The sequence below is a fragment of the Macrobrachium rosenbergii genome, chromosome 22 (genome assembly GCF_040412425.1).
Source record: "Macrobrachium rosenbergii isolate ZJJX-2024 chromosome 22, ASM4041242v1, whole genome shotgun sequence".
Lineage (NCBI taxonomy): Eukaryota > Metazoa > Arthropoda > Malacostraca > Decapoda > Palaemonidae > Macrobrachium > Macrobrachium rosenbergii.
Window position 1 is genome coordinate 46,147,902 of NC_089762.1, and position 13,910 is coordinate 46,161,811.

Sequence of the window (13,910 nt, forward strand, 5' to 3'; positions counted from 1 at the left end):
TCCATTTAAAAAACCTCAGTGAGAAAAGATACTTTATGAATGATTTTTCATTTTTCTTGAAACTGATACTGGAAAAACTTACATTTTCCATATATAAAAGTCGTGAGTGAAGTAACTGAACAACTGTTTAATGAAGCTAATTTGCAGAAAAGAATGACGCTTGTATCATATACGAAAGAAAATGGAATGGAAAATTACCCTGCATATAACACAATTATTGAGAACATCAAAAGCGAATCGAATACAGAGGTGCCGTTACAGAGGCCACACGTAGCTTACATCACCAAAAATCATCTGACCGAACGAACAAAGTTAAAGAAATTGAAAACTGGACTCTGAATTTGGACCCCTAAACTGTAGGGTTACCAGAACAAATGTATGGTACAACAGTGACAATAAACCTGAATAAACACAACGGAGGAACAGAACGTGAAAGGGAGCCGTTTCAAACGCAAATGCCATCTACTACTACTAACGTCGGCCGGACGGACAGCGATAAATGTAACCCACGCAAATAACAAACATGAATTCAATTCGTTCTCTCATCTTGAAATCGTCTCTTTTTCGGCTTCCTCTTGAGGCAAATGCAAAGAACACCAATGAGGCACTGTAAGTAACACCGTTAAGCCGAGTAGCGTAGGTTATAGCCTATGCTGTCAACCATAATGATCCGAACGAAGTAGGTTTACGAGGCAGGTTAGGTTAGCGATCTCTACCGTACAACCTAAATAAACTACCGAGATTTAACCGTAGTTCCTTTTGCAGACCTCAAGGATATAGTTACTTTGACTTTACTTCACTGTTAGGGGCATTATGCAGCGTCGGGAGACAGGGGGTTGGGTGTAGGTAATTTTACCCTACTAGCCTACGACAAAGGGGTGTAGGGTAGCCTAAACCAGTCCATGTGCTCGACGTTAAGGGTATTTCTAAGTATTAGCTCCGCGCCTGTTATTACCTTGGAAATTGGTTTTTCCTATACTTTATTGGCTGCTGATAAAGGAAATGCATTTGTTTGTTGTTGGCCAAGTGTTATTTGCCCCCTAACTCTACCCAACAGTAAAGGGGGACTGTGGGATTTCGGGGTTTTGGGTGGGGGAGAACACGCACAAACGAGGCGGACATGTTTACTACATTGTGGAAGCGCACTCCAGAAGTGTTCATTTGTTGTTGGGGAGGCTGAGGCTGAGGGAAGGGGAGGAACGTGGGGGAAGGCAGGGAGAGAGTTGTTCACGTTTCCCAAAAGTGCAGGAGAAGGTTAGAAGCGGCAGTGAAGGGAGGCAGGGGGTACTGCGCAGAGGCAAAACATACTGTCACCAAGGAAACGGAGAGAGAGAGAGAGACGCATTAGGAAGAATAACAGGCCGGCAAAAAAGCAAAACGTCTTCTCCTTTACCAACAGTCCTAAAAGTATAGGGAAAACCAATTCCCAAGGCACCAATCAGTCCGCAGGAGTTCCGAACTCGTAAAATAATCCGGGAAAAAAAAGTTCGAAACACTAAGAAACCAAGCCCCAATTAACTTACCTGAGGGACTTCGAGCCTGTTTCTGGGGAAGCAGAATGCTTTTTGCTGAATGACCACCCTGCACTCACTACCACACCGGGGGCTAAAATTCACTTTTTTCTTTTTTTTTTTAAGGCCGTGATCTTGACGCAGCTGAATTAACATCTCGTAATTGCTGTAACATTATACGTTAATTTCCCGGCAGCTGATGTAAGCGTTTTCGCAGGTAACGGCCATAGGGTGGCAAGTTACAAGTTCAAAGGAGTGTACGGCAAGGAATCAGCCGGTATACTGAAACGAAATGCTTATGAACCATTCCAACACAAACAAGCGGGTCCATAAGTTGGAAAGATAGTGGTCTAACCTGTGAGGATCGTGTATGAATACCCACGCCCTCCCCAACGGCGGGAGAAACTTCTCAATTCCTCCTGAAACCCCCTTCGCTGTGTTTAGTACTGGCACCTGGGGGTTCAAATGAATTTTGCCATGTTCAGTACTGGCCCCTGGAGGTTCAAATATATTTCGCCTTGTTCAGTACTAGCCCCTGGGGAATCAAATGTCCCTAAGTGCATTTTGCAAAATTGAAACTTCAGAAGGCCCAGAAATGAACATTATCCCCCAACACCCCCTTTTTTCTCAATAAGGAGTCGACCTCTGTAACAAAAGTTCCCCTATAAGAGTGCGCATGGGTGGCAGCATTTGAAATAGCACTAGTAGTGAAAGTTTTTCTCTTTGTAGCGGATACCTTTGTCGTCTTGTTCCTCCTGTGTTTGTGTAAGGGTTTTTCGTCTCTGTAATGCTGTATACAGCAAAGTTTGGTCGCCTTCTCACCTCCCATGGTCTATCCCACCCATAACCCCCTTTCCCTTGGGGTTCCCTAAATTGTAGGTTAGTAATAACAAGCGGGGTAGCAAATCACCCTGTCCCGGAGGTATAACCCCGCTTTCCTATCAGGTCCCCTAGCTTGTTGGATGAAGTTCTGTGGTTAATTACAGGTTAATTACAATTGTGGGACAAAAATTGAAGGTAAATCCATAATTAGCAACCAAAAAACTGTAGAAAAAGTTAAGTTCGAAGGAAATCGCTGCCGCGGAGCTACTACTTAGATCTACCGCGTTAAGTGTTACTTGTGCCCCCCCAGCCAGGGAAAGGTTTGGTTATGGTTGTTTTGGCTAGGCTAGGTAGATTGTAGCCAGTGCCAGACCATGTGTCTGAATGGAAATTTAGTCCCGCTGATATGTTTCCGATATTCAGTTTCGGGGGGGCGATTTCTAGGGGAGGTTAGCCCCCCCCCCTCCCAAGCTAAGTCAGGCCATGTGTCCTACATCAGGTTGGGAAGGTAAGGTCTGGACATGGCATTCTAGCTTAGGAAAGGTTAGGTTTGGCCCATTTTCATGGTCGGGTTTCTCACGTGCACCCTCGTCTCCCTACTTTGCATCTGCTCCACTGACTCTACATCACTGATAGCTTAACCTAGGCTGATTTGCCATATCCTAGTCTCTGGCCCACCCTATCTAGCCTATGCTAGATTTGTCAGTATCCTAGGACTCCCATACTATGGGCTAGGCTACAACCCCTTTAAGCTATGTTAACAGTTATTGCTCAGTTTACCGTGAATTGATGATATCGGGCTTGTACTTGTAAGGATATTAAAAATAGTGACTACAATTTACCATTAACTGTCACCTTATTCAAAAGCTTGAACTATTTTTTTCTGATAATTTTTAATGTAATTTTTGGCAAGTGATTTTCATTTCCATCAGGAATGTGGTAAATACTTGTATTTTGTGTTGATTTTAAAACTGGTGAAGTACGGTTTCTGATGAGACTGACAAAACTAGATAGCTCATTGGCCTTCATTTCTACCAGAATTGCTTGGTTAGCCTAACCCACCATAACTCACCCATATCAAACAGTAAACCCCCCCCCCCCCTTCAAGGGACATCAGGGTTTTTTGTTTGGGCGAATAACTATACTATATTAAAGTAAATTAACCTTCCTAACCTAACTTCATTTAGGATGCTCCATTCTACTTGACAAAGGGAAGGGATCCCTTACTTAATCTCACCCAAATGTGCTTTTCATTGGCGTTAATCATAATTACATTAGGAAAACATTTTTCACCATTTTTAAATGATGCCATTAATGGAAGCTTAAGCACCTCATTTCATGACAATGGGTAGGCTTTGTCAACTTCGGGGACAAAGAAATAGTTACAACCTTTCACAACTTTGACTACAGTGTAACTATATACATATTAAAAGAAAATATAAGCTTCATGACATCATCACATAATAAATAGAAAGAATGTTCAAGAACAGATTCTGCAATACCGCACAGTGGTTAAATGTTACTTAAAAAAAAAAAATTATACTTGTATGATATGCAGTTTTCTAACACTGTATCATGAGTGTCAGACTTTAATAAAAATATTGCCTGTTGTATTAATGTAATTCATATGTTTATTTTTGCTGCTTCTTTCTGAGTCCTGGATATTTTTTTTTTTTTCAGATTTAAAAATGTATTCCCGAGATCATACAGTATGTATTCTCCTCGGTTTATTGAACCTACATTCAGATTAGAAGATCAAGAAAAACTAAAAGAAAGCGGAGAATTTGCTGAACGACAGTTCACTCCAGTGAAAGCTGCACTAACAAACCAGACCAGTTCAATCTTTTATGACCCAATTGTTAGGTAAGTAATAAAAGTGGAAGTTTACTTACGTTTAGGTCTATAAAACTAATCTGAAATGATCAAGATTAGAAAATCATTGCTTTAAAATATGTTTGAACAGAAACAGGGTGCCACTATTTTGCAATAGTGTCTTTTGTCTTTCAAATCTGGAGACAACTTTCATGCATGTATAAGCTTTTAACCAGAGGTAGTGATTAATATGTGGGGATATCTTCACCAAGACTACCACCCTTCCATACACGTCATAGCATTAGTTGGGATTTCAACATGAGATGCTAAAAAATAGATTTAAACTAACTTTACTTTCATAAATATGAAAAATAAAAGAGATGTGGTTTTTCCCCATATTTTGAATATAACAGATTTAGGTTTTGCACTGGACTGGAGTATGTACAGGCATGGGGATCAACATAAAAAAAATATAATGATTTCTTCAAACTTAGTCCACTTCATTTTGAGTGGCAATATAATCACTCATACTTCACAGCTGTTTTCCTAAATTTGTAAAAACTAGTATGGTTTACCTTCTCTTTTATGAATTTCCTTGAGAATGTGAGGTTAAAAAAAAAAGGTAAATCAGAAAATCATGCCAAAAGCATTATAAATTATCTCATGGAACCTATAGTACAGTTTAGTAAAAGCAAGTGCCCTTCATCTTGACTGCAGGTATGTAAGTAATATCTTTGTAAGAATGTGGGGTTTCCATTTGAGGAACATACTGAACTGAACACTGCCTGCCCTCCTTGTATGCCATGGCAAAGTCTTGCAAAGAAGGATTCATTATTATTTATGTAAAAATCTGTAGCACTGGAGGTAGTGAATACCCCAATGTTATCTCAACTCTATTTCAGTTCACACGCTGTCCCACTTGGAGAGAAACTGATTTTCAGGTAGTGGTTCCTTAAGTTGTTATACACAATGAGTACAGGAACTGAGTATCCTTGATAAATGCTACAACAACAGCACAAAAGACTTTTTCATTATGCTATAAAACCCACATTTCCAGTTACAACAAGGCTGATGGAAGTCATACAAATACTGTATCATTTCCCAAAACATCAAACCAACCTCTGAAGAGCTTAACTGTTCGTTATATATACTATGCTATAAATGCAAAATATCCTAGCTCTTGCCTAGAACTATTCCACCATCAAGATAACAATGCCTTTGCAGGAGGGGCTACAGGCCTTTTTTATGCAATGTAATGCCCTGAACCAAACTCCTCTATCATTTCACCAGTTGTCTACAAAAAGTCCTCTACAAATCACTAGGGGAACCCTCATGGCAGCAAATTTTGACACAAACATTTGTAGAAAGACACCATAATTGTACCCAAAAAAGATTTTTTGCTATTTGGTAATTCTAGTGCCACTTAACATACACTTTTGTTATCTAAACACTCAGTCCACTGAGATGTTGAACCATACAAATTTATCTTCACCTATTAACACCCAGGACACATTCTCCTTCTAATACATATCCTGTCACACTGCAACTTAAATTGCTGCAAATAATAAAATTAATCAGGGCTCAAAGACCCGATCTAAGATTGGTGAAACAAATTTCCTAAACTTCATTGAAACAAATTTCCTAAACTTCATAACTGCATATACACCCTCAAAATATTCGCTATTTTGAAATGCAGGGACAGATGTTAGAAGAAACCTGAAATGATTGGTGTACAGTGCAGAGCATTAGTAAACTGCGCTGGTACTTTCAAGGAAAACATCACATTTCCATGTTAATGTTCTTGCAATTTTGCTTTTGACTCACTCAAAGTCATGTGTCGAACATAACTTGTTCTTTAATAATCCATGCCAAGTTGTAAATTGCTAATGATAACCAGCTCTATAAAAATAGACCAGATTACTGTAATGTAGTAGTCTGGTTATAATTTTGTAATTATACAAGAATAGATATTATTATAGACAATATGTGGTGCATGTACTATATATTTATAAATATACAAATGCACTGAATTTGTTTCCAGGCTCTGATGATAATTTATTTTTACAGGAAATTTACAAACTATGTGATGATAACAGGACAACGTGCACTAGCAAGAGATCTAGTTAATGAGGTAATGTATATGTGTGTATGTATATCCATGTACTGTATGTATACTGCACAATATGATGAAATTCAGAGGTGGTTGATGAAGAATATATCTTCTGATTGTTCTCTCAGAATTTCTATTGGATCATAAATTCATACCATTCTTCTCTCCTGTGCACTTTTTCGCATGGAAATGCCTCATTTATTTTGAAGATTGTCTCTCTGTCTGGGTGGATTTCCAGGCACAAACCTGAACAGAAAGTTCATAATTTTAAATTAATAAGAGATCAGTGGTGAAATGAGGATCCAACTTTACCATGCATATCCCATTAATGAAGCCTATATGCAGTGTGAGGTCAAAGGTTAACATTGGAATTTTTTTTGGCTGGGGCATTGTATCGCACAAACATGGCCTGTCTGTGTAGTAATAAGTTTTTTGCTTTCAGACATTTGAATGTATCAAACATACCCAACTCAAGAAGAAGCATCAAGCTGAAACAGACGAAGAAAAAGAAAAAATTGAAACAAATCCTGTTGTAATAATTCATAAAGCTGTAGAAAATTGCAGACCTGTTCTTCAGTTAACTCCTATTAAGCGTGGTGGCATAAAATATCAGGTAAAGAACTTGGTATATATGATGTATGACAATTTTTAATCTGTTTTGTTCTCCTTAAGTATCTGATGATTTTCTCCTTCCATAAAATGAAAAACTCATAGGAGGTAACTTTGGTGTTGTTGTTTTTTTTTTTTTTTTGTTTGGAGATATTGATGTCCTGTTGTTAAATCATTTTTCATAAGTGTCACCATTGTATTTATAATATTGCATCATTTAAAGTGCCACACCTTTTTCCTTTCACAAATTGGTTATCTCTGTGCTCTCAAACTTTGGCTGTACCATACCCTCTGTCAAGGGCTTAAGTTCCTTCCATGACCATGCTACTTTTTGTTTGCTTATTTTGGTTCATAATATTTTTACTGAATTTGAACTTCCTTTGTAATTTTATTGCTGGTCACTTTGTTCCCTTAGAATGTTTTCACATAGTGAATAAAAAATAACTTGCAACAGATTTCATGTATGAATAACGCAGATTAGGAAGAATTAGATACTGTCTTCCACACTATATAAAATAAATTACCTTCTTTTCTTATGAATAATCAGTCAAAACAACCAAATGCAACAATGAAGGAGCAAGTGTTATAGGAAAGGAACTTGAACTTCAAAGTCATGATGAACAGATAGAATGAATACTCAAGCTGTATGTACTGTACTGTACCCAAATTTGAGAAAGTAAAATCAAAATGGAAGAATATTGTACAGCATATAATGTAAATACAAACACAGCAGATTAATAGTGGTCTTACACAATTCTAGGCTTTCATGGTGTGTTCCTCTTTTTTGTACTTCATAATTTTCATTGCCATTGCTGGTTTGCAGTCACTTTTAAATATTGTAGTTTTTAATCAGGTTCAGTGGTTCCAAGCCAGTTCTTCTACCCACTACTCTCTCTTTTGTTCCCTTTAAATCTATTCTTTATTGGAAACACAAATCAACTTCATTCCCATAGCAAATGTCTAGCCCCATGAAACCCAAACCTGATGTAAAACATTGATGATGGAGATTCTGTATGAACACTTATTGAAATCTGCCTACAAGAGGTCACAGTTCATATTGGCTAATGCCCTCCCAAGAATTAAGATTTACTTCTGTGTCACAAATTATAAAGCTCCATGTTTGATATATTTGTTCCTTCTTGGAAAACATCTCTCACATTTGGATTGTTACTGCTTTTGCTTTTCTTTCCAACAAGAATGAATTAACGAAAAGTGGTTTAGTCAGTGGCTTAACCCATTAATCCCCCCCCCTTTTTTTAATAACTTGAATTACATAGCGTCAGTTTGAATATAACGAATAATAGAGAAAACTGATAATTTCTTTCTTATTCTTGTGGATGATGAGAGCATTGAATTTTTTGTAGTATTGGTTACTAAAATAAGAAGAAAAATCACTGGTGTTGTGATCAATTTAAGTGAAGAATAGCACGTGTTTTAAGTGGGTTATTCAGGCAACATTGTTTTTGGATATGGAAGACTTATGATTTTGAATTTTTTCAGGTTCCAGTTCCATTAACAGAGAAGAGATCATATTTCATAGCAATGCGATGGCTGGTTGAAGCTGGCAGAGATAAGGGCCGAACTGTCAAGTTTGCAGAAAAGCTTGCAAGAGAACTTATAGAAGCATCAATGAATGAGGTAAGTATAATTTTCCTAGTATTTTTTATATAAATGCAAAGTAATATTTTTTTATTTAAAGGTAAAGGACATTTATATACTATTATATTTGGTATTAAGTATTACTCTCAGGTATGTGGTGGTATTATGCATTATATAAAACACACTTATACCCTCATGAAAGGAAAACTTGGTTTAAAAACATTTGTGATGATATCTATCACGTATATAATACACAAACCTATAGACACATTCATTGTTATCTTGAATTTCTATTGAGAGTCTTATTAGCACTTCGCAGAGGCATTATTGTGGGAACATCAAAAATATAACTCTTAGCCCTGACTACTGTAGCCATACCACAATGCTTAGCAGAAGTAGGTGATGCGCTGTAGATACTTAATTTTAGCATTAATCGTCAGTGTTTCTGGGGATGTAATAATTTCCTCTGAGAACAAATTGATTACTGCATTATTTTGTTAAAGTATTATGTACAGTAATGGTAAACACCCAGATTGAGTTTCCTCTGTCTCACTAAACCAGATATAGCATGCCTAAAGCATCAAAAGGGAAGTGCACACCAAAGAAATAGAGACAAAGTAGTTGGATGAATCAGAACATTGCAGGTACAGTACACTGAACATCACTAAGAGCATATCATATGACCTTCAGATGTGTGTGACATGACAACATTTTTGTAACTGAAACCAAGAGACTACACATGTTTGAATTTAGGTCATTACCAAGACTAAGCTACTAAACAAAACCAATGCTAACAGTAATGCACAATATACTCATGCCATATCTATAAAACCAGGAGATATAAGAATGGCTCTGCTCTGGCAAAGACCTAGGCACAGAACTGGGACTTTGGACTTGTGCAAGACCAGGGCACTGTCATAACCTGTCAACATGAGACCAGAAATTACTCAAGAATGTGATTTGGTATCCTGAAGACAAACCACAGACTGAGACATTATTTTTAAGACTCTGGATATGCTTAAGACCGACAGTAGAAGCTCACCACTTCACTTTGTTCCAACCACAAATACTATTAGGATCATCATGGGATAAGTCTAGAAGATTCCTACTGATATTTACGAAAGAGTAGTCTTGTCATATCTTCTATTTTTTGGGAGGGTTTTCGTGGCCAAAACCAGTAGGTTAACAAGACTGACTGCTCTGGGCAAGACCTAGGCTAAGCTGGAGATCATGATACTGCATAAAACCATAAGGGTTGTCACTTTGTGTGTCTTATGGAGCACACACGATTATTCTGAAGTTTTCTTTGCAGTGTTCCATTGGCTCCCAGCTGCACTGCATTCTGCCTTGTGCTTTTCATCCATTCCTTTTGGTCTCTTTTCATCTAGTTATCCAACTAATACAACTTTTTGGTTCTGTTTGCAACATGCAAAGCTCAGTGAACTCTCTCCCATACTCATTTACCTATCCTCCCATACTCATTTACTTATCTCTGTAGAAGTGGTCAGTAGATGTGCATAAATAGAGCGAGTACATTGTAGTCTACTGAGAATTTAATGTTAATGAAAGTAATTTTACCTTGTTAAGGTCAATTTGTAATATAGTGCAATATAATAATGTCTGATATTAGAGGCAGTTACTGATGTTTGCAATGTAAATATGCATTCTGAGAGCATTATTAAAGCAACTCGTCCCCCTACGAACCCCTGACAAACTCCTCAAAGGTAAATCATTTTGATCGTTTTCTCCTGGAAGGATGTTAGTAAAACATGAACACCACTGATGGCAGTAATTTTTTTCTATAAAGGTTATAGTTAAGGTTTACAAAGCAATTAACCTTGGTACCATTACAAAGCTATTAACCTTGGTACCATATGAAAGGATTAAAATAAAGGTCTTGGTGAAGGTCATTCGGTCAAAAACCTTGGTGTCATATGAAAGGACTTCGTTAGTGGAGAATGCATGTCAAATATGAAGTCTATCTCTTACAGCTCAAAAATTATGGCCAAGGTTAAAGTTATGTACAAAATATACAGAATATGGGAAACAAATATCACCTTTTTGGCAAAGTCACTAGATAATAATGTAAAAGTACAAAAGTGACGGACTCATAGATTTTATCCTCCACCTTGCACAAATATTTCTGATGGTCTAATTGTGTATCAAGTTTGGCTGAAAATATTAAAATTGTGTACATGCATACAGGATACAGTACGTAAATTCTACCTTTTTTTTGGCAAAGTTCCTTAACCATGTGAGAATTGTGATGGCAGTCAGGTGAACAGACAATCTCCCTTCATGCAACATTATGCATAATGACCCACCTTTGTACCAAGTTTAACTTAAATGTCTTCAACCATGTAGGAGTTATGATGGCTGTCAGACAGCCAATCTCCTTTTGTGCATATCAGTGCATGATTCCTACCTTATGCCAAATATGACTAGAATCAATTCAACTTTGTTGAAGTTACAGTGACAGTGTAAGGATGACTGACACACTGACTACAGACAAACAGGTGATCTCCCTTCATGCAAATGTGATGTTCAGACTTTGTATCAAGTCTGAATGAAATCCCTTCAGCTATCTTCAAGAAGCTGCAATGCCTAGGTAAACATTGCAGACACTGATGTATATACAGAAGGACAGTCTCCCTTCATGCACATGTATGATGATCCACTTTTTCATCAAGTAGGCCTAAAATCGATTTTGTTTGAGGATTTGCAGTGGCAAGGTAAGCATGATAGGCACAATGACAGTCTGATGAACAGTCTGTCTACATGAATATGGATGATGGTCTGCCTTTGCACCAAGTTTGACTTAAATCCTTTCAGTCAAACTGACTAATGATCTTCCTTTGTGAACACCTTTGCATGATGGTCTACAATTTTGACCAAAATGCCTTCAGTAATGTAGGAGGAATTGTGATTACATGGTTAGGCAGATTGACATTATACAATTTTGACCAAAATGCCTTAAGTAATGTAGGAGGAATTGTGATTACATGGTTAGGCAGATTGACATTATACAATTTTGACCAAAATGCCTTCAGTAATGTGGGAGGAATTGTGATTACATGGTTAGACAGATTGACATTCTCCATTCACATCTAGGCATGGTCTACCTTTATAACAAAATACACTGAAATCCCTTCAACTGTGTAGGAGTTATAAGTGCAAGTGTGATAGACACAGTGACACACAAACAGATGGTTGATCTTTTATGCACATCTGTGCTTGATGGTCTGTCCATCAGACATGCTGTTGGACAGACAAACAGCCGATCTCTCATCAAGAATCTGGAAGCTGTAGTGACATGATAAGCATTAACAGACATATGGACAGAGATGAAGACTAAAGTCACCCCTGACTTGTCGGTAACGGATTTACAACCCGTCAGGGAAGTTATAAGGTTGTAGAAGATAACTAAAGCACTTACAGTTAAACCTTAAGGAAATATAATGACACCTTGTTAATCTGGATACTAACAATCTGTATTTTAGCCTACCTGGCTTGAAATTTGATCAGCAGATGGTTTGTGGTGGATTATTATTGGAAAGTGAAAGAAAAGTGCCAATAATATATTTAATGACATGAAAATGCACTACAGTAACAATATAATGCAATAAATAAGACATGCTTATAGGTCCAGTCATAGGGATGTTCCATAGAATCTAAGATAGAAACGCTTCAGTGTCACAAGAGCATTACTATCATTACCTTAGAACATTATCTTACTTATTCATCAGTTAAGTTTTACATAGTTTTAAGTACTATTTAAAATTAGCCATACCTTTTCATAGCATGCCACTAAGTAGTAAGATACATGTTACACAGCACTTCTTAGATTTTGTATTTTTCTGCATTTACTGCTGGTCTTAACCAAATGATATTCTGTATTACAGGGTAGGATTGTGAAGAAGAAGCAGGATCTACATAGACAGTGCGAAGCAAATAGAGCTTATGCCCACTACCGTTGGAGTTAAAATATGTAATATTCCAGATAGGTCTCATCTCTTAGTACTGAATTCAAGTGGATTCCAGTCACAGGTGTCACTTTGTTTTTGTATTTGTAACTAAATGTAAATAAATTCTCAAGGATTAAGGTGAATTATTCCTTTTCCTGCTTTGATATGGTTATTGCATATGTCAAGGGATGATAACACCCTGGAATTCATATTATTTAATTCAAGATTACGGCTGCATATCACAAGTAGGTGTTGAGCTCATTCAGTGCTGACCTTTACAAAGTTAACATTGTGTTCAAATTTTTATGCAAGACACCCCTTATGTTTTCTTCATGTTTTCCCTCGGTTTCCAACAGTTGCTGCTTTATCTTGAGTTTAAACTGTTTACAACAGCTCACAGAATTCCAGAGATCATTAATGAATACCTTTTGCCTTTCTTTTGCCAGGATCATAAAAAATTAGTTAACTCTTGACTTGACAGACATCAACATTAGCTTCATGGATTTCACCATCTGTCTGACCAGTTACTGTTTGTGCACTTTTCTTGCTTAATTTAGAGTATAATTCTGTCATGCTTCAGTTAGTATTGGTTTTTCTGAGACTTCTGTTTTTTCTAATTGTTTGTTAATAAGAGTTACTGGTGTTGGGAAGATGACATGACTGCAAACAGTGAGCTAGTTAGGTAATATTCTGAAGTTCAATTCCATACAGCTTACTTAAGGTTTATATATATTTACATGCAGGATTAATTTTTCTAAGTTAAGGCAATAAGCCTGTTCTTTCTTTACTTTATTTCTGCGTTAGTATTTTGCCTCAGTTTTAACGACCAAATTTCATTATTTTCTTCTAGGTTTATTTTGAGGGTTATACAGTTTGTTTCGTATTTTTCCCTTTTCAATTACGATTTGCCTATTTTGTAGATGATTGTGTATTTTGATCCTTTTGTGTAACTTACTCTTTTTTTTTTTATGCTTTTGCCTCATTGCATCTGTAAATTGATTTCCTTTATTGTTATCTGTGTGTTTGTATTTTGTATTTGTTTGCTCTTGTATCTCCAATTTTTGTTTTTGAGATGACTGAGTGAATGTGTAAGTTTTCTTTGCAAGTCCCTGCATATATGTTTGACCCTGGCATAGCGCCTCATCAGTTGTGTGGTGTCAGGTTGGTCTTCATTTCTCACTTCTGTTTGCAGTAATTGCCCACCTTCATTAAAGATCCTATCTCAAACACGAGGTCTTTTACGAGATGAACTAGGAGTGTTTTAGCAGACATCTCTGTGTCCTCAGCATTGCAGCAGTTCTCTCTGACCTGGTACAGGTTTAGGTTTAGGTTTACCAGGGCCATGGGCAGTGCTTCCAAGTTCTGCTTCTGCAGCCAGTGTGGCTCCACCCCTACCCTCTGCCACTCCCTTGGATGATGATGCTTGCACAATGAGCTAGCTCATGCTGTACTTATATATTTTACTCCTTGGGCATATACAGG

General features: G+C 37.2%; 2 protein-coding genes across 3 annotated transcripts in view; one reads left to right on the plus strand and one right to left on the minus strand.

Annotated features, from left to right (window-relative positions):
- Nucleotides 1-13,910, minus strand: part of LOC136850838 (uncharacterized) — a 315,712-nt gene that overhangs the window by 21,067 nt on the left and 280,735 nt on the right. The gene's annotated exons all lie outside the window — the stretch shown is intronic.
- On the plus strand, nucleotides 278-12,565 carry mRpS7 (mitochondrial ribosomal protein S7). Its single transcript, XM_067124857.1, has 6 exons — nucleotides 278-609; nucleotides 4,014-4,196; nucleotides 6,213-6,276; nucleotides 6,698-6,868; nucleotides 8,365-8,502; nucleotides 12,366-12,565. Exons 1-6 carry the CDS (start codon nucleotides 524-526, stop codon nucleotides 12,444-12,446), a joined length of 723 nt encoding a protein of 240 aa, XP_066980958.1. The 5' UTR covers nucleotides 278-523; the 3' UTR covers nucleotides 12,447-12,565.

What these genes read in the sequence shown, in the direction of transcription:
- mRpS7 (XM_067124857.1), top strand. Translation starts at nt 524, where the DNA reads ATGAATTCAATTCGTTCTCTCATCTTGAAATCGTCTCTTTTTCGGCTT. An exon ending in TTTTATGACCCAATTGTTAG is followed by an intron (nt 4,197 to 6,212) that starts GTAAGTAATAAA and finishes TTATTTTTACAG; the next exon opens with GAAATTTACAAACTATGTGA. An exon ending in TAGAAGCATCAATGAATGAG is followed by an intron (nt 8,503 to 12,365) that starts GTAAGTATAATT and finishes TCTGTATTACAG; the next exon opens with GGTAGGATTGTGAAGAAGAA.